We start from the raw sequence: 19616 nt of genomic DNA, 5'->3' as shown, positions 1-19616 counted from the left end.
AATTCCACCAGAGACGGAGTAGTGCAGGCGGAGTGAGGCCCCGGGGGCGGCTTGGACAGAGTGACAGTGTCCGAGCACGAGGCTTCACAGTGCTGCACCCGTGGAGTGAGACCTCAGGGTGGGGGCGATAAAGAGTTGAACCAGTCTGATATTTAATATTTACTGCAACAGGACAGGACACACACGTTTATTTTTAATTCAATTCGTTTACTTATTTTCCGTTTTGTGCGTACATGTTCCTGTGTGTGGAGGCCCCACGCTAATGTTTACGTTCTTCAGTCACTTTTTGCCTTACGTTTTCTGATATAGGATCTCCCACTGAACCCGGAGCTAGCCCGGCTCTGCGGGCCTCAAGGATCCTCTGCTACCCCAGGGTTGAGATTATAGTTGTCCAGCGCCACACCTGCCTTTTCCCAGGGGTGCTAGGGGATCGAACTCAAATCTTCATGCTTGTATAGCAAACACCTGAGAAGCCAGCTGGCTAGCCCGAGAAGTGTTGGGGAGATCTCCATGTGAAGGTGATAGAAAAGAATTCTCTATGGGCGGTTGTTAGAGCAGCCATCTGCAGAGCTGATGGCTTAACTCTGAGGCCAGAGGACAGATAATTATGGCGTCAGCAAAGCTGATTCTTCTTCACTAGAATATTGAAGATAGATAAAGCTGCTTGTCACCACGCCGGACGATCTGGCACCCTGTGGCAGGAGAGAACCAACTGCTGCAAGTTGTCCTTTTATCTTCACCCATGCACTCACACACACACATATGCGCAAACACACTCCACACTCACATAGACCACATGCACGTAAAATTTAAAAGATAAGCATAATTTTTATTAAGCATAAGGTAAGGGTGCTTAGCTGTTTCTTGATTTTATTCGCAGATTTAATCAACACAAATGCTTACCACATACCAAAGAAGTATCCCATGGAGTTTACCAATCATAAAGTCTTAAGTTCTGATAATAACCCTAGATGAAAATACCATCTTTTTCTCCACTGACCAAAGCAGTACATGGATGTCTCCTTGTGAGCAGCTTCTGTCTTGGGACAGGAGGTTGCTGGTTGCAGAATTGAGGGTCTAGGATTTGACAGATGTTTTGTTTCTGCTGCTGTTCGTGTGGTTGTCCACAGCTTGTGTTTCCTGTCGAATGTATAAACTAAACAACTTCAAATTGCTAGACATTTGCTTAAATAAATCATGTCAGGAAGGCGCTCACATTATATGGTAGGCAAATGTCCCAGCTCTTAGGCCAAGCCATAGGATATAAATTTCGAGGTGGCAGTATTATTGGGAAGACTGCAATTAAGAGAAGTTGATGGTTAATAAAATGTAGGGTGCCGAGATAGAACAGTGTGTAACAGTTAATAAACATGATAATTTATCTGGTTTGTTGCCCGGTGACAAGGACTTAGGGTGTACGTAAGTACTCACAGAGAAGACGAAGTGTCCCTGGATCTGGGGCTGGAAGCCTGTCTCCTGTGGCAGAGTTCACCATTGGCTACTGTGTAACAGATGGGGTTTACCTTCCTAGCTTCTCACCACCAGACAGTCTGGGGAGAGAAGGATGTATTTTACTCCATGCTTGACTCTTATAATTCATTTGTAACAAGAATGGGAAAGAACATTCTCTCAACGACTGGTGGGGGGGATTGGAGATGTGAGAAGCAACCAACCCTCTGTTTTAAAACCCAGAGCCAGTGGGATTTATCACTGAGTTTTACTTTATTACTTCTCCTTTAAGTCTAGATATGCTCAAGCCTCATTATTCCAGCAAGGACTTGTTTCAAATCCATCAAGACCCACCCTCCTCTCTTCCCATCCTCTTCTCTTCTGCTCCTGCCAAACTTTTCTTTTACGAAGCTGAACTTACCACTCTCTGATCTGCCACATGATTAGAGTTTCTCGTCAAATAACGTAAGCCCGAGGGAGCGTTTAGTAGGTGCTCGGTACTTACCTGTTCAATGAATCTACCCGTGTTTGCAGATCATTACTGTGTATAGAGAAAGCTGTGTGTTGTACAGGACTGAGTGTATTCAAGGTTTGCTTCTTTCTGGAACTCTACTTGTCTCTAAAGTAACACACAGAGGGAGGTCACAGTCACTGATACAGCTGAAGGGGGACTTTGCTCTCAATTTAAGACAGCCATATAATCTGATTACAGTCTAGGTTGTTACTCGTTTGCTATGTAACACTTTGATGACTTTTAAGTGAAGCCATGTAAAAGACTGAAGAACAAACTTCAGGATTTCTGTGTGTGATAATGATACGTTAGTTTCTCTGGTCCTTTTTTGTTGCTCTAAATATATGGTGAAAAAGATCAGGAAGTTTGAAGGGCCACCATTACCAAGCTTTCCCTAAGGGAGCCCCAGATATAGACTGCAGTTCTTTGACTAAGAGCCTTGTTATAAAGTAAATGTTTTGGATTAGAGGATTATTACATTTTTCCATTCAGTTACAAGTCTGGCCCCAAGCTATGAACTAAGAGGTCCTTTAACTTGCTTCACAGACTGTTCTGTGTGGAATGAGGTGAGTTGTGGGGCACTTTTTCTGCTTTCCCCTTTGGTCTTTGATCTGTTTTCTTCAGCTTTTCCCATGCATCTCTCTTTCCTCTGGGATTGTATTTTTCTAACAGTGCCTTAATTTCCCTTCAGTTACATTGAGCTAAAGAGTTAGCATTTATTTAAATAGCATTTATTTAAAACTACAACCCAGTAAAGCTGGGGTGTACTCGTTTGAACTAGACTGTTAGGTAATTACTGCATTTAAAAGAGATTAAAGTAATTCCAGTAATGTGTCTAATTTCTTCTTTGGAGTGTGGAAGTTAAAGGGTTTTGTTTGTGTTTTAAGAGTCCAGTCAGCTAGATGCAAATGAGGTCACACTTCCCAAGACCAAGGCTGTGTATCTAGAAGTGTAAGAAGACTGAGCACCCTCATTTGCATAAAAATGCTACTAAGTCACCTCTCCAAGCTTTCTGGTGAGTCTGTTCTAAAGCTCTACTGCTTAGTGTCCGAGGCAGAGCCGGGGGCGTGGCCGGGAAACAAAGGTTGGTTCATTTCCCCTGTATCAATTCACCTCCCTTTCACCCAGGGTGGGATTACACTCAGACTCTCTGGCTCCCGTTTAAAAAAAAAAAAAACCCTGGATGTCCACAGTGGCCCCGTGAAAAGGGGGCATACATTTGTTTCGTCATGATGTGTGACTTCCAGAAAGCAAAATCTATTTGTCTAGTTGCGGGCTCCAGACAGGAAAAAACTCCAGTGTGTAAGGAGGAAATGAACTGGGCACCGAGGCTGGGCGCTGAGTGCAGCGCTCATGCAAATGAGGACCGTGATTGGCTCTTTCTGCCTGTTGTCACCGGCTGCTCCCAGCCTTTCAGATTAGGTTTCAGTGCTGCGAGTTTTTCTGGTTCAAGGGTTGCTAATGGTTTGTAACCACCTGACTATAAACTTGACCTCAGAGTTACTACAGCTTTGGCAGTCAGTTGTGGAAGGACTGCCACCTGAGGGAGACAGGTGGACTCGGGAGCAGTGGGGCAGTTTGTCACCGACCTACTGGACCCAGCTTTTGTTCAAAAGTGACTTCTAATTCCGAACCTATGTAGGTGCTGCCGAGAGGAAATGGTGGTCTTCATTAATGCAAAGATTAAATCTTTCTTTAAACTTTTTAAGAAGAAAAGTAAGTAGTTCTGGGGCGTGTGGTGTATGTGTGTGTGTGTGTGTGTGTGTGTGCTTCTGAGTGCTGAAATCACAGTGAAAGAACCTTAAATTAATCTGTGTGGTACACCAGGTCATTGAAATACCATGTGCAGTATTACGTACCCTTGGTCTGTCTTATTTATTTGTGTTTGGGGTTTTACGTGGCTTTTATTTCTTTTATACTTCTCAAAAGAAGCGCCGTAAGGGAGGGAGAAGGCTTTGTGTTGACTTTGCCTTGATAAACTGCGCGATTTCTGAGTGCTGGGGTGGAGCACTGGTTGAACCCATGTGTACTGGTCACACAGTTCTGCCGGGGATGATCCTCCAAAGCCCCCTGGTGTTCTGCGTTACGGATTTCAGAGCTTGAGGACAAACTGTCTAGACAGATGACTGTCATAAAGCACCGAGCTTTTGTGCTGTGGCTTTCTTGTGTCCTTCCTGCCAGTTCGAATTACATTAATCTAGGTGCTTCTTCGCGCCCGTGAAAATTTAATTTTACAGTGTCACGGATTTTCGTCTCCTCTGTTATCTCTGTGTGGTTTCGTGTTGCTTTTTTTGATCCGTGACACGGCCTGGATAAACGTGCGGGGGGGGGGTCTGTACGCAGGGATGGGGGCCGGCAACAAAGAACAACACCCTCTTTCAATGTCTGCATCTCTCTAGCTCGAAGCCTGTCTGCGGACGGACGGACGGACGGACAGACGGATACAGATCTGCCCGGGAGGGAGGCAGGTAGAGACAATTCAGAGGGGCCAGCTCCGATCTGTGCCCTGGAGCTGGTGGTATTTCCAGGGGCTCAGACACCGTCGCTTGGGTTTGATTAGTAAAGAGCAAAGAGGGAAACTTCCCCTTTTCCATCTAAGGCGATTAAAATTCTAAAAGCATTGTAATGATCCCTGTGTGTACTCTGTGGGGCCTCTGGCTGCCTGGAGCTATGTCACTCTCGGAACCAGACGTCAGAGCGAAGACCCTGCTTCAGGAGTCTATATGTTAAGGCTGGTGGTGTTACGAACCTTGCTGAATGCTTGTTTATGTGTAAAAGAGCAGGGGCCCAGTTGATACACCAGCCTTTGTCAAACGTTATGCACAGAAAACGGCATTTCTGTTTTTAACTTTAGGTCTGCTTCCCAATGTCGATTACCAGTTAGCAATTAATGGAGAAAGTAGTTGTCGTCTTTTTAGACTCATGGGCCTTTAGGCTGCAGGAGAAATTGTTGGTAGGGTGGGTTTTAGGCGTATGGGAGCCAGTCCACAAAAGGCACTGTTCTCCCATGGGAATAGTTCTGGGGGCTCCTTTATTGCTCATTGCCAGTGCTTCATACAAGTTACTTCATGAGTGGCCTCAGTCCCTGTGTTTAGCTAATTTCAAGTATGTTCAAAGTCGTTAGTTCATTCATTTCTCTTTTTCTGTTCTTCTGAGATTTTCTTTTATCAGCTAGTCCCCAGGTACGCACTGTCCTGGGCAACTGTTCGTTGCAGGGTACGGTCAGGGTAGACCTGCCTCTGACTCACAGTCATAACATTTCCTGACTCTGCAGGAGTTAGATTCGCCGCCCAGGTGGAAGCCCAGTTTGGAGGCTTGTTTCTATATCTGTGTAGTCTCTCTCTGTGTTAGCATGTGGCAGGGGCTTCTACATCTGTGTAGTCTCTCTCTGTGTTAGCATGTGGCAGATACCAAGAAGGCATCGCTGGCGGATGTGTCTGGGTACTGCCAGCTTCTAGATGACCACTCCCCCTCCAGGATAGTAAGCGCTGATGGGAGATATAGAGCAAAGAAACCCTAAGCCCTAGTAGAGTGTAAGAAAAGTATCTCCGAAATCCATCTTAGGCTACTTTCCCTCCCAGCGAGGTTTTGGACTTTTGCATTGAAATTTTTCAAGTGAATTGATTTGTGTTAGATGAAGTCAGCTGCACTGGGTGAGTTTCCCATGAAAGCAGAAATGAGAGAAGTTTATAACACAGATGGTGTTCTAATCTAACATGCCAGGTCGTAAAGTTTTTCTTGACACTTGTAACAACAGTGGTTTTGTTTTGTTTTTGTTTTTGTTTTTTTTTTTGTTTTGTTTTAGTTAGAGAAACATTTGATTCCGACCTCACAGTTGTCTAGTTGGTAAATTTGAGTTTGGTGTGTGTGTGTGTGTGTGTGTGTGTGTGTGTGTGTGTGGAGAGGAATGAGAGGCCCCTGTCAACTTTGTCCCTCATTAAAACATGGAAAAGGAGCTGGGGTTTTGGGGTGCAGGAAGCTGGGCAGGCACAGCTGTGAACTCAGGTATTGTGTGGTAGAACAGTTTTCACTTTTTCTTTTCAGATGTGGCTCAGTGGATAAAAGCCCTGAAAGCCTGAGCTGGAGCCTCCCAGGAGGTTGTTCCTTTGTTCCTGGCAGATTCTTGCCCGTGGGTGTGTTAATCACCCCTGCCTCATCTTTCTCTCACTCACCAGTGTAGTGCAGGTTGGCCTGGAACCCAGTGTGGAACTCAGGCTGACATCAAGCTTGGAGGGATCTTCACGCTTCAGCCCACAATGGTTGGCATTAAAGGCGTGAGCCGCCACGCCTGGTGGCCGAGCCCTTACCTTAATGTCACAAATTCATAGTCCGTAACTGACATGCGGCTCTCTTCTTTTCCTCTGTAGCGGTTTCCAACTTAGATGAGGAGAGCCGATGGACTGTCCACTATACGGCCCCATGGCACCAGCAGGAGAATGTGTTCCTTCCCGCCACAAGGCCCCCCTGTGTTGAGGACCTGCACCGCCAAGCCAAGCTCAACCTCAAATCAGTGCTGAGGGGTAAGACACACGTCTCTCTGGCCTTGCTGGACTTGAGTTGCTAATGGTTAGGAACTGACGGAACCGATTTAATCACTGTCTGTAGAAGTGACTGGACCCTGAATGTCTCCATAAGTACAGCCTTACATATGCCAAGAAGCTTCTGGGCCTTGTAAGACCCTGTCCTTTGAACTGGCTTGCACATCTGCCTTCAGTGATGCTTAGAATCCCCTCCTCGTGTTCCAACCACCAGTGTTAATCTCATCCAAATAAACCTGGGCCAACATGGGATTGTGCTGCTGCCTTTTAAAGCTGTTGTAGGCATTGAAAGCAAATTTTTAAAAAGCCAGTGCTTTTAAATGGGTTTGTTCTGTTTGGTTAATGTTAGAAGGCGGGACGGGGGGGGGGGGGAGGTGCTTCTAAATGCTAACTAATTAAGGTATCAGAATTGGGTAATACCTAGCAGGGCCCTTCTGACCATAGATTCTATTGGCAGCAGCCGCTAGAAAGTAGAAAAGGCCTGCGTACATTTCTACAGAGATTGTAAGATTCTAACAGACTGTTGGTGTTGAAATGAGTGTGGAAGGATCCTTACAAAGACCATAAAGTGGGAGGCAGGGGGATTCTTCTGAAGGAAAGGGTTCTCTTGGAAAGACTTGGAGAGACTTTGTAATAAAACAACACACCAAAGTCCTTCCCCTTCAGTGCACTGTTCCTATCGGATCTCTTATGTGACATTTGGGACAGAAATGAACCAAAGAGGTATTTGTGCTTTACTTGAAATGTAAGGAATCTGAACACCACTTTTATTACCCCTTTGTAATAAGTTTAAAACTTGAACATTGACCCAAGGAGAAAGCGGGAGGAAGCTCTGGCTTTGTATCAGTCATTTGTTAAGTGGTTTGTTTGTTAATGTTTAGCACAATGGTGTCAATGCATCAGATAGTTTCTTGCAATGGCTCTCAAGCTGCGGGTCACGACCCTCAGGAAATGCTTTTTGTCAATGTTCTCAGGAGCCCCCAACCATAACTTTATTTTCACTGCTACTTCATAACGGTGGCTTTGCTTCTGAGCCGGTCTCAGTTCCGAGGCCCATCACAGATGCGTTTTCCTATGGTTGTGATGCACAGGTTGAGAACCTCTGATTTATTACAATCCCAAGAACTAGTTTACTACGAATGCCTCATCTCATTTCATCTCCATGGCTGTTCTGGTATTCACTCTGCACCTAGATGAAGCGATAATCCACAGAGGTAAACCCCAGAGTTAGTTGTAACAACCAGGACTTAGACTTGGATGCCCTTAGGCTGTGGAACTCATCACTCTATTAAACTGACTTTAATAACTATTTATTGGGAATCTATTGTTCTGAAGGAAGCATAGAATATGAAGTCAGAATCCTGACTATTCTGGAATTAGTGCATTGTAGTACAAATCACACCACAGAAAACACTCAGGAGGTATGCACAAAACTGCTCTTTGGGAATGCAAATAAATAAATAAATAAATAAATATGATAATTTTTGATCAGAGACCCACAGACAAGTGGTAGATTTACCATAAAATTATTGCTGATTTTTTTCTTCCTTGAATCATTTTTACATCTATATGATAGATGATCTGTCTGTCTGTCTGTCTGTCTGTCTGTCAGTCTGTCTTTCTATCACCTGCCTGTTTGTCTGTCTGTGTACATTTTGTGTGTGTGTGTGTGTGTGTGTGTGTGTGTGTGTGTGTGTGTGTGTATAAGCTATGGCAAATGTGTGTAGGTCAAAGGGCAACCTGTTAACTTACGGAAACAATTCTTTCCTTTCACTGTATAGGTCCTGGGGATCAAATTCAGGTCCTTAGGTTTAGTGGCAAGCCCCTTTCCCTGCTGAACCCTCTTGTCCACTTTCTTTTCCCCGTAATTTTCCTAATGCATAGCTTATCTCAGATGTCTTAGAGTAAGTATCTTGTTTAGGGCCTAAAACTTAGGGCATCGTCAGGTTCTTTTCTTTCATTAAGCCAGAGTAACTTACATGTTTAATGACCTCAAGCTGAGATGAGAGCAGCGTTGCTTTGCTCATCCGCACGGCCTTGGAGTTATACTTTGAGCTAACTTACCCTCATAGCACTGGTGGCTTAGTGTACTTAAGTTCAACCATGGCGGAGAGCCGTTCAGCTCCCCAGTGGTTCATCTTCAGTCAGTTTCAGCAGACGGCATCTCTACACAGTGTAGCTTACCTTCCTCCACCAAATAATTAACGAGACCGTGGCAGGGTTCCCAGGACAAACCCTCGAGGCAGTGCTTAGCTCAGATTGCTCTGTGCAGCTCCTGAGCATCAGGCGCTGCATGGGTTGGCATGTAGAGAGATTTTCTGTGATGCTACGTTTGAGTCTGAATGTTCAGGCCTCCCCGGCTTTTGATAGCTCTCCAGGAAACTATGTCTCACTCCCCAGTTCCTGTATTTTCAAGTCCCACATCAGGCCTTCCCTTCCCTTCAAAGACTGAGCTCTGTATATGGATTCCTCAGTACCACGCAGGAGATAGCATCACCCCAAGTTTCACCAAAACTTGAACTTTTACCTTGAAAAGATAATTCCAGTTGTTTGTTTTTGTTTTTTAAAGCCTTCAACAGAGAGATGTTCCATCAGAGAGATGTTTTATTCCCAAAATGAATAACCTTGGAAAAGTCTTGGACTACACTTCTTAAAGTCTGGATTTTAAGCCTCCTGGTTTTAAACGTGTGGCTTTGCGAACCGCGGCTGGGTAGGATGAAGTGTCAGAGCAGCTCAGTTTTTTTCTGTTCTGTGTTCACTTCTGATCACTTCTGATCCACTCAGGACCCCCGTCCCTCTTCTGATCACTTCTAATCCACTCAGGACCCCCGTCCCTCTTCTGATCACTTCTAATCCACTCAGGACCCCTGTCCTTCTTCCCCTGTGTTATCTTAGCAAACGGAGAGAAACAAAAGGAGGGTGTCCATTACCCCCATGCCTGTGAAGGTTCAGAGCATCACGGGAACACTAGTGCGGGCATCACAGTGTGGACACAGTGTAGACAGACTGAGTATCTCCACGTGTATGAGCTACTGGTTTAAGTTAATTCTCCCAGAACATTATTTTTTATCTTTCTCAAAAAATACAGAAAAGTATCATTCTCTGTAGTGTACAATCTAATCTCTCTGAGACCTTGTCTTTCATCTTAAAGACGTAACATTTCAGTTTTGCTAAATATGTGAGTGCTGTCTTGTTATCACTCAAGTACTCTTGAGGAAGATCATGTCCCTTTCTGTAGGAGAGGAAGCTTGCCTCGTTTTAAGGACCACAACGTGCAAATGGCAACGGTACAGTGAACAGTGATAGATAAATAAAAATAAATGGATTCTTCTTAAAGTAACCTGGCAGAGCTTGGTGGCCGGTGGGAAACATGCTGTTCAAAAGTTAGGTTTAAGTGAATGCCCAGAGGCAGGTAATGGACCTGCTTGCCGTCCGAGCGTCCGTTTCCCAAGTACTTGTTTGCCTGCCCGTCTGTCCACTTCTTTATTTGTTCCGATTACCCAGGCTGCCCTAGACTTCTCCTGCCGTATGCCCCGCGCTGGGATTTTTAGCCTGTGCCTCCAGGCCCATCTTCACGTGAGGAGGGTTAGAGTGAGCCGCTTGCTCTCCCGTTTCAGGGGCTCATTCTGGTGTCCTAATGACTCAGGCAGCTCTAGGTGAGGTGTAGCAAGGTGCGTAGGGAAGTTCGTCATCAATCTCCTAGTTGGTCTTTCCAGATGTCTAACACGGCGCATCTGGAAGCAGGGGTCCCTTGCGAACTTTCACGGCTCACGACCGGTCTCTGGACTGCTTGGTAAAGCGTAGTGGCCACATTCTTAGGGCAAATGCTGGTTTTGCTCACTTGCTACTAGTGATTTAGGTTATGATTCACTGCCCTTGAAGATGTCTGTTAGCTACATTTGGAAACAGCATCTTGATGTTTCTTTCGTTTGTTTCTTGGACCTCCCTTTAAAAAAGGTTTTCTTATTTTTGTGTGTATCCGTGTTTTGCCTACATGTGTTTCTGTGGATCATATGCAAGCTTGGTGTCTATGGAAACCAAGATAAGGTGTTAAGTTCTCTGGAGCTGGAATGTTGTAAGTAATTATATGGGTGCTGGAAACAGAATCAAGGGGCCATCTTTCCAGCCCCTTGTTTTATTTAATAAGACGTCTGGCTTACAGAAAATAGAGGTTTGAAGATGGATTCCATTATCCATGAAGAATTAATTCTCTTAGCACTATACTGAACTCACAGAAGATTTTACCCTTTTTATCTCCTGTGGTGGTTTGAATATATATGCTTGGCCCATGGAGGTGTGGCCTTGTTGGAGTGGGTGTGGTCTTGTTGAAGGAAGTGGGTGTGGCCTTGTTGGAGTGGGTGTGGCCTTGTTGGAGTGGGTGTGGCCTTGTTGGAGTGGGTGTGGCCTTGTTGGAGTGGGTGTGGTCTTGTTGAAGGAAGTGGGTGGGCTTTGAGACCCTTCTCTTAGCTTCTAGGAAGCCAGTCTTCTCCTGACTGCCTTCAGATCAAGATGTTGAACACTAAGGTTCTCCTCCAGCACCATGCCTGCCTGGACACTGCCATGTCCTTCCTGCCACCGTGATACTGGACCTCTGAAACTATAAGTCAGTCCCAATTGAATAGTTGCCTTTATAAGCGCTGCCTTGGTTACGGTGTCTCTACACAACAATAGGAACACTAACTAGACAACTCCGTAAGCCCATGAACCTTTATGACTTTACTGGAGACAGCTTTGGTGAAAAATACCCTCTGGGTAACCACATTTCATCTACACGGCCTTTAGTTTTCTAGAAAGAATCTCAGTTGAGTGGGAAGGGGGATTGGAAGCCAGGGATTGTCTCCAGGAGAGGGTCCTTGTTTGCTTCTCTATAGTTTTCAGACTTCATTTTGAAAATAATGAGCACATTAAAGGCTGAAATAAAGGCATCCTGTTCAAGTCTCCAAAAAGCTCAACTTGGGAGATATAAATACAGTTCCTCACAGTGTGTGTAAAAGACCGTTTAGTCACTGTGTCTGTGTACACTGCTGCCTGAATTAGTTCATGGAGCATCTGCTGTTGGTATCAGGAATGTTCTTGTCGTCAAAGTTCCTCGCTGAGAAATGCACTTTAGCAGGTCAGCTTGCTCCGTGGCTGCAGACACAGGAGCAAACACAGGATGGAGTACTCAGTCTGGCCCCCGGGCTTTTAGGAACGGACAGAACCATGGGTTTGCGGTGCTACAGAGACTACTTTCCTCAGATGCTTAGAGAGAAGAGTGTGCGTTCACACAGCCTGCTCCAATCCGGTGTAGGACAGCGTGCTTCACTTTATGGACCAGGCTTCTGAGCCACTCAGCCGGGTTTCTGAATCCGGTCTTCTCTGGACCTGATGCGACAGACCGACGGCTGCCATCCATCTTCTTCGGGCATGTGGGTCTCGGAGACCTCACAGATATATTTCCTGTCTTAGGCAATAGACTCTTGTCCTGGAGATCCTGTAACAGGAACCTCGAAATCCCTGCCCCCCCCCCCCCCCCCCCGTTGTTGAAGAGGCATTGTGGAAGAAGGGGTGTGTCTTAATTTAGTATGGCGGCACAGATATAAGTGAGCAGAACGTGGGTCCCTTTCTGAAACGGCTGCCATGTTTTAGTTGGTACTTGAATGCTTTGCTCTCATCATACACTATAGGAAGAGAATGGAGGACGAGGAGGAGGGGAGGAGGGAGGGGGAGGGGGGAGGGGGAGGAGAGGGGAGAGATGTAAGTTGACATTGAAAGCTATAGTCATGATGCTATGTTTCAGGACATCCACATTTATCAGCAGCCTCTGAGTAACACCTACAGTGGAGGTCTGGTAGGGGCCCATCAGTCCAATGGTCAGCCCTCTCACATTCTGTAGATAGACAAACCGAAGCCCTGAGAAGCGGAGGGATGTCCATCCTGAAGACCTATCGTGATCTTAGTCCCCTGGGCATCCCAAGGAGACTTGAATAGTTACTGTCAACTTCCTGAAAGTTCTTGGGGACCGGGCTCACCCCGGGAGCTTAATGTTCAAGGCAGGTTTGGTTTCTTGAGGAAGTTCATTTAGGGGATTCCGATGAGCTCATTGTGGCCCAAGGTAGCTTCACAGATGTCCCTGGAGTCTTTTCCTCACCCAGATTTCATTAGCATTCAAATTAGTGCAGGAGGCTCCAAGAAGAACTGTGGTTCCAGGTGTGACTGGCCCATCTTAATTCCATTTGGTGCTTGTTTCCTAAGGTTCTATTAGTCTCTAGTACCTCAATAGACTTAAGATATATGAAGTATAGATTCCAGGGGAGAACTATAAAGGCTTGGAAATAATAGGTAAATGATCCGTCACTGGCACTTGGTACTCTGCCTAGCTTCTGACTTCCTGAAGGACACGGAGACATTAAAAAAAAGATGCAGAGTATTGCTAGCTAAAGAAAAAGCACGTTAAATTCTATGAGCAAGTGATTTATTTACAGATTTTTCAAAATCATGTCCTGGGGTGGTTTTTTGGTTCGTTGTTGTTGTTGTTTGTTTGTTTGTTTGTTTGTTTTTGTTTTTGTCTTTCAGAGAGGGACTTTACAGCCTAGCCTGGTTGTGACCTCACTGCGTAGTTCAGACTAGTCACAAAGTCATAGTCAATATCCTGTCTCAGCCTCCCCCGTGCTGGGATTTTAAGCACAAAACACCATGTCTACCCCCCACCCATACCCTGTATTTCTAGTTTAAACAAAAATGGGCATAAAATTGGGCAGAGGTGGCCATAAAATAGTCACAAAAGCCCCATGGAACACAGGCGTGAGGTCTGCTCTCTCATTTCCCTCAAGCACAGCAGCAATGGATTAGGGTCTTGATCCATGGTCAATAAATACTCCAGCAAACTGAGACGGGAGACTATCTCCGAGCTGTTGGCACACAGCAAGTCCATCTTGGGAATCGTATCTCAGTGTTGTTCTTGGCTTCTGGAAAACAGCTTATGGTTTATCTCTCTATTTTTTTTTTTATTCCCTCAAGCTCCAAAATTTTAATTGGCTCAACTCAGTAAGTGTGATAAACATGCAGATTACTGTCGAGGAGACATACCAGCTGCTGCGCCTAAATCCTGACAAATTGTCTAAAATCAAGTTTCTGTTCTCATAAAAAATTTTTTTCTAGGCCAAGTATCGCATGTGAGTCACTGGGGTAGATATTGTAATGGAGCCAAAGATGAGTAACTGTCGCTTTCTTCCAGCAGCTTAAGCCAGGAGGAGAGATAAGACCTTAGTGTGATGTTGTTGAGCCTCACCTACCCTTGGGCGTGGGCTTCAGAACATAATCATTTCTATGCTTCTTCTAAAATTCTCTCCTAGCTCCTGTCCAGATCTCTAACCCCACAACCCGTGTGAAGTGACCCCTGCTGTAGTGTGAAGTGTGTCCCTGCACAAAACCACCTGTTCTCTTCCATGTACCTCAGACCCTCTTGTACGGTCTTTATCATTTCTACAGGGAAGTTTGATAACGTGCTGTAACTGGCCTTGCCCCCACTCCACCCCCCCCACTGTTCCAGTCCAGTCTTTGCCCTTCTGAACTATGACCTCCGGGCCTCCTCCTACTACACCCCTTTGATAGTCCCACAGGTATCCGAACCTCCACAAGGCTCTCCTGGGCTTCCCAGCAAGCCTTCTCTGCCTGGCGACACGTTCCCACAGAACCTTATAACTCTTTATGGAGACAGTTTTAAAGCATGGAGCAATTGTGTTTCCACGTGTGGTCACCGCCTAAAGCAAGAACTTTAGTGACAGGACTTTGTCCTGTGTATCCGCAGCCCATAGTCTAGCATATGAGACTGGAAACGCCACTCCCATTTGTGATCTAGAACCGAGTCAAAGCCAGCCACCGTAGGGCTGTGTGTGGTACCAGGCATGGGAATGAAGAAGGGGGGTGGATTTCAGTTAACCCTACAAGCCTAAATTATTTTATATTTTGAAAGGGCCATAAAAGGTGCAAGAAAGCAACCGTGGAAGGAGAAAGTCACGGGGAGGGAGTGGCTTGTGACAGGAAGAGTCTGAGGCTTTGGATGGAAGCCACTGGTAACCTTTGAAAGGCAGTGAATCTGGGAACAGTGTATATAGCACCAGAGGTGTGACCTGTGTCTCCTTAGGCACGTGGAGAATGAAGGTTTGCGGTCGGAATCAGAAGCCATGAGGTTCCCTTGAGAGAGGTGCTGGAGGCTTGGTGGAAATGTGGCTCCACTGTATTCCTTAGCCCTTTGGTGAGAAAGATGACCTCAATGGCTAATCTGTGCCCAGTGCTTACAAATTGAGTTAGGCCGATGTCTTCAAGGACACAATAATGTAATTGGAGCCGCTCCTCTTTTTTTTTTTTTTTTAAAACGTGTTTGGCATTCGTTAAATGTGGAATTTTTATCCCCAGGGAAAAACGTTTGACTTGAAACAAGGCCTTAAATCCTTTATTAAGGAATAGAGGGGAGCAAAGATGGAAACATGGGGCCAACGGGATGGAAACTGGACAAAGCGCGCTGCCTAATGTCTCCCACTGGACTCGCTGTCTTCTAGTTACTACCTCACGGAGACCCTGGGGGGGCTTCCCTTGGTCTAACCCGTGAGAGAGTAATCAGGCGCTGGGAAAAGTCAACCATCTTCACTTTTCAGTGGGTAAAGAGGACTCCCCTCCCCCCATTTTTAATGGTCACTAGCCCACAAAAGATAGACCCCTGCCTTCAGATGATCTGGGTCTGGACAAAGCATTGGGGATTGTTTAAACAAAGACCTTTTGTTTTGGCTTTTTTTTTTTTTTTTTGTTCACAGCCAGTCTGCTGTCTCAGCAATTCTGCGTTTACTCCCCGATAAAGTAACTTGAGTGGCTTCGGTGCTTCAGTTAGTGTGGCAGAAAAAAAAGCTACACTGAAGGTCCCTTGATAAGGTCTGCCCTGGCTCCCCATACAGCCCCAGTGTCTGCTGTGGGCCGAGAGTCCCTGGGGGCTACTTGATACTGAGGCCTCTGCTGATAGTCCTCAGCTGCTGCTGTAGCTGCCCCGACTCTGATGTGAACTGGGATCACCCTCGCCATGGCTTTCTGGCTGTGCTCGGCTAGGACCCCTGGCTTTCACACACTCGCTCACACATGGGTGCCAGCCGGAAGGTTCCCACCCTCACTTCAGTCAGATTCCATTCCTTCTTAAATTAATTTGGGGGGTGCGAAGAGAAGACGGTAAATTGCATTTTAGCAGTAATTATTGCGGAGAATGAATCCAGTGGCTCAGGTGTTGGTATTTTTTTTCCAAAGTCCCTTGCCTGCCTCATTAGCTGTACAGGGAGATGTGCACAAAAATGATTTTAAAGCTTTTCACAGCTTTACCTGTCACATATTTCCTCATGCATCTGAATTTAGAATTGCATATAGATGTATGTGTGTGCATACATAATTTGCATATGTATAAAATTGTAAGACTGACATTGCCTGTGGTAATTTGGATGGGTGACATTGGCCCCAGCACGCAGGACAAACAGCGTGTGTTAGCACATTAGTCAGCGAATTCCCTTTCATTTGACTGTTGAGCTGGTGACCAGCAAACAGTGTGTCCTACCTCTGTCTGGGGCTTCCGCCTTCCCTAGCTCAGTCTGGATTTTGTTGAATGCACCGTATAAACTGAAATGAGGAGCCCCGTAAGAATTGGGTAGGAATATGTTTTGGTTTGTCTCCCATAGCAGAAAGAGCCGTCTATCTGTCCGGTGACAGTCTGTCCTTATCTCCTTCCCTGCCTTACTCTTCTTACACTTGACTGCTGTTTTCTCTGGAAATTCGGTTTTCCCTCGGACATCTGTGTGATCCGGCTGGCCAGAAGGCGTCTAGGAATTACCGGTGATGCAGTCAGCTGTTTGGTTTTGGTGTCTGGGTGGTGGGCGCGTTGGTTTTTTTTTTTTTTTTTTTTTTTTTAATCACTGTGACAAATTGCATGAAGTGAAGGACTTAGAAGGGGAAGATTTATTTTAGCTCAGCATTTCAGAGGGTTTAGTTCTCCATTGGATGACTGCATTTCCTCCCCTCCCCCACACACACCCAAGGCCAGCAGCAGCGGTAGAAAGGCGGAACATCCCCTAGGCCAGCAGCAGTGGTAACATTTTGGAGACAGGGCATTGTTTCTCTCATTTCACACTTGAGAGAAAGAAACTAGGAAATAAGCGGATCCCTTCTCTCTAGTGACCTGGAGGGATCCAGTCAGGCCCCATATCTCACCATTTCTACCACCCAAATAGTCCATTCAGTTAAGAACCCATCAATGGATTAACCTCCGATTGGCTAAGGCAGAACCCCCATGACCCAGTCCTTCTCCTAAAGCCCCACTTCGGAGCTCTGTCTGGGGAAGAATTCTTTAACATATACGTCTTTGGGGACGTTTCATTTCCAAACCAGAACAGTCTTTCTGAAATTCCGAGACTCGGTTTCTTTCCGTAGATAACCTGAAGGGGCACTGAGTCTCATTACCCCATTCCCAGCTAACCTTGCTCTGTTCTTCCATTACTGTAAGCTTTAAAAAGGGCCAACTTCCTGGGAGATTATTACACTCCATATTGATGCTTATCCTCTACCACCTCCGAAACACGAGACACTGACAATAGACAGACGACCAACTAGTCACACAGGCCATGTGCCTCCGGTAAGCTAGGGTAGAAAGTCTGACCGAGGATAACGTGGGGTGAGCGCCTCTGTGGTGGTTTCATTCTTTATCGTTTGAAGGGTCCACTGCCAACCGAACTCCTGGGAACCTTTTGTTTATTTTATAATGTGCTCAGCACCTGCTAGGTGCCAATGACTGAATTCACTCGGGGCTTAGAGATCTTAGGAAGACTTTGACATTTCTATTCAGAACATGGGAAGCCACCGGGGAAACTGAAACTCAGGAGTCTTATCATCTAACTCACTGCTGCTAAATGGCTCCACTTAGCTTTGTGCTGAAGGTTTGTAGACGGGGAAAAAGGATGAACAGTTTTCAGGTTAGGCATGGTAACAGCCTTTGGGAAGCTGTCCCCATGTTTGGAGTTGGACTGGGATATTCAAATACAAGTTAAGGCGACCACACACTTAAAGGGCATCTTGACATATAAAATGCCCCTGTAAGAAACAGAATTGAAGCTTTTATTTTCATTTTTTTGGAAACACAATAGGAAATGAAAGTAGTTATCAGATACAATGTTTTTCCCATTGTATCTTACCAACCAAACCCATCTTCATCCTGTCTTCTTGCTAAGTTACTAGATGATGAAAGCTCATCTTTCTTCTTTTGGAATTTTTAAAAATTTTGTGTGCATGAGTGTGTGTGTGTGTGTGTGTGTGTGTGTGTGTGTGTATTTTATGCATGGGCAATCTTGCTACCCTTCTCCCTAGAAATAATTTCTTGCTTTGAAATACGCATGCAGGATGTCTCCAGCTATAAAAATTCTATTGTCGTCTTTGGGGAGTCCTCACCTAACTGTCATCACACTATCCACCTTTGATTTTGTAAACATTACCTGCCTCTGAACCATGTTCTCATACGGTGGCCACGGGCCAGTTGCATGAGCATCAGTCACCTGGGGGCTTGTTAGAAATGAAAGTTCATGACCTCTGACCTAAAGAGCATTAGGAGCAGAGCTGACAAAGCCTTAATGAACCCTCCTGAGGACACAGAGTCACCTTAGTTTGGAGAGCTATTGTCCAGGTTAGGTGACCTTACTTAATTAAACAGCTGAGTTGTAAGTACCGTGGAAGGCTGGACTAAGACCCACCTGCAGAAGTGACTTGAGAAAGTGGACGTTCTTGTCTCTCTGACTTGTGTCTCTCTGTCTGCTTGCTCTGTTTTCCCTTCAGTTAACACTGCCTCAGGTGGAGAAGAACATTCAGGGGTGGCAGAGATAGATGGCCCTGTCATACAAAAAGGATGTACACAGGTTAAAAGGCAGAGTTGGGTGCATGGCTGTAATCCCAGTGTTGGGGAGGCAGAGCCAGAAGGACCCTGGGCCTTGCAGGTTAGCCAGTCTGACCAAATTGATTTAGTGGGGAGCTTCACCACATTATAAGGTGAAGGAGAGATGAATTGAAGAAGATACTTGTCAGCCTCTGTGTGCATGTGAACCTACATATATGTCCCCCCCACACACACACACACAGGGCAGGGGGAATCCAGTCTGCAGAGTCACAGACTTGCCTTCCCTACTTTTTTTTTTTCCAGAAGCTCTGGCAAACTTTCCACTCCCCTCTTAGACTATGTCAGATTCAGTCCTGTTAGGAGTCTCCTCTCTTGATGCTTAGGCCAAAGTTTCCTTCTCTCACAGATTGGCCTGACTTTCTTCACTCAAAATTAAGCAGATCCTACTTTTAGAACCCTGGAAAGGCTGGGGCTAGATGTCCTTGCCCAAAGCCATGCTTTTTTGTTTGGGTTTGCTTTTTTTTTTTTTTTTTTGCTTTGTTTTTTTCTGATGTTGAGTAGCACAGAAGTGATAATTAATGAGGGACTGGTCTCTGCATAGAATATACATGAATTACAAGGTAGCTATGATTTGAATACTTAGATTGCAAAAATGTGCTTTGATGCCATTCCATATTTCTGTATAATTACATAACTCTTAACTGAAAGTGAGAGAAAGACTGATCATTAGCCCAACAGTAAACCTAAAGTGTATATTTATTTGACTTCTTAGTATTTAAGATCTCTGTCACATTATCTAGAAAAATACCTATGGATAAGATCTATATTAAATTCTCTAAATGAGTGAGTCACTTAAAATGTTGGCACATCTATGTGCTTTTAATTATCTTCAAGTTTGTTGGTGCTTGAAGACAATTTAAATAAAATTAATATTATCTGCTTTAAAGAATTTTTGGAAAATCCAAATGTATTTTGGGAAATTCATTATCAGTAAGTAGCATATGAAAACAGTTTGATTTTTTTCTCCTTTCCAATCTTTTCAAACCCAATAAATTAATGAGAGGAGAGGTCAAAATAAAAACTGTATCTTGGGTTGATTTTCATGAAGGAAACATTTTTGCATAGTTACAAAGCATGATGTTTAAGTACAGTCAATTTTTCCTATGTGCTTCCTTACAAGTGCAAAACTAGATTCTGTTAGCTACATCATACCTGACACAGTATTGCC

General features: G+C 45.1%; 1 protein-coding gene across 5 annotated transcripts in view; it reads left to right on the top strand.

Annotated features, from left to right (window-relative positions):
- The window catches only part of NHSL1 (NHS like 1), a gene marked incomplete at both ends in the record, with an annotated part of 202397 nt that overhangs the window by 140322 nt on the left and 42459 nt on the right, over positions 1–19616 (top strand). For 4 of the 5 annotated variants that reach the window (XM_080941500.1, XM_080941498.1, XM_080941501.1 and 1 more), the window contains one exon: positions 6328–6480. In XM_080941500.1, the coding sequence (XP_080797626.1) occupies positions 6328–6480 (153 nt within the window). Of the gene's footprint in view, positions 1–3587; positions 3677–6327; positions 6481–19616 lie in introns of those variants that run through there. The other variant, XM_080941502.1, reaches the window with a different exon arrangement.

The sequence above is a fragment of the Micromys minutus genome (assembly GCF_963924665.1).
Source record: "Micromys minutus genome assembly, chromosome: 30".
NCBI classification, from domain to species: domain Eukaryota; kingdom Metazoa; phylum Chordata; class Mammalia; order Rodentia; family Muridae; genus Micromys; species Micromys minutus.
The sequence above is the reverse complement of the archived record's forward strand: the minus strand, read 5'-3'. Positions and strand labels throughout refer to the sequence as shown.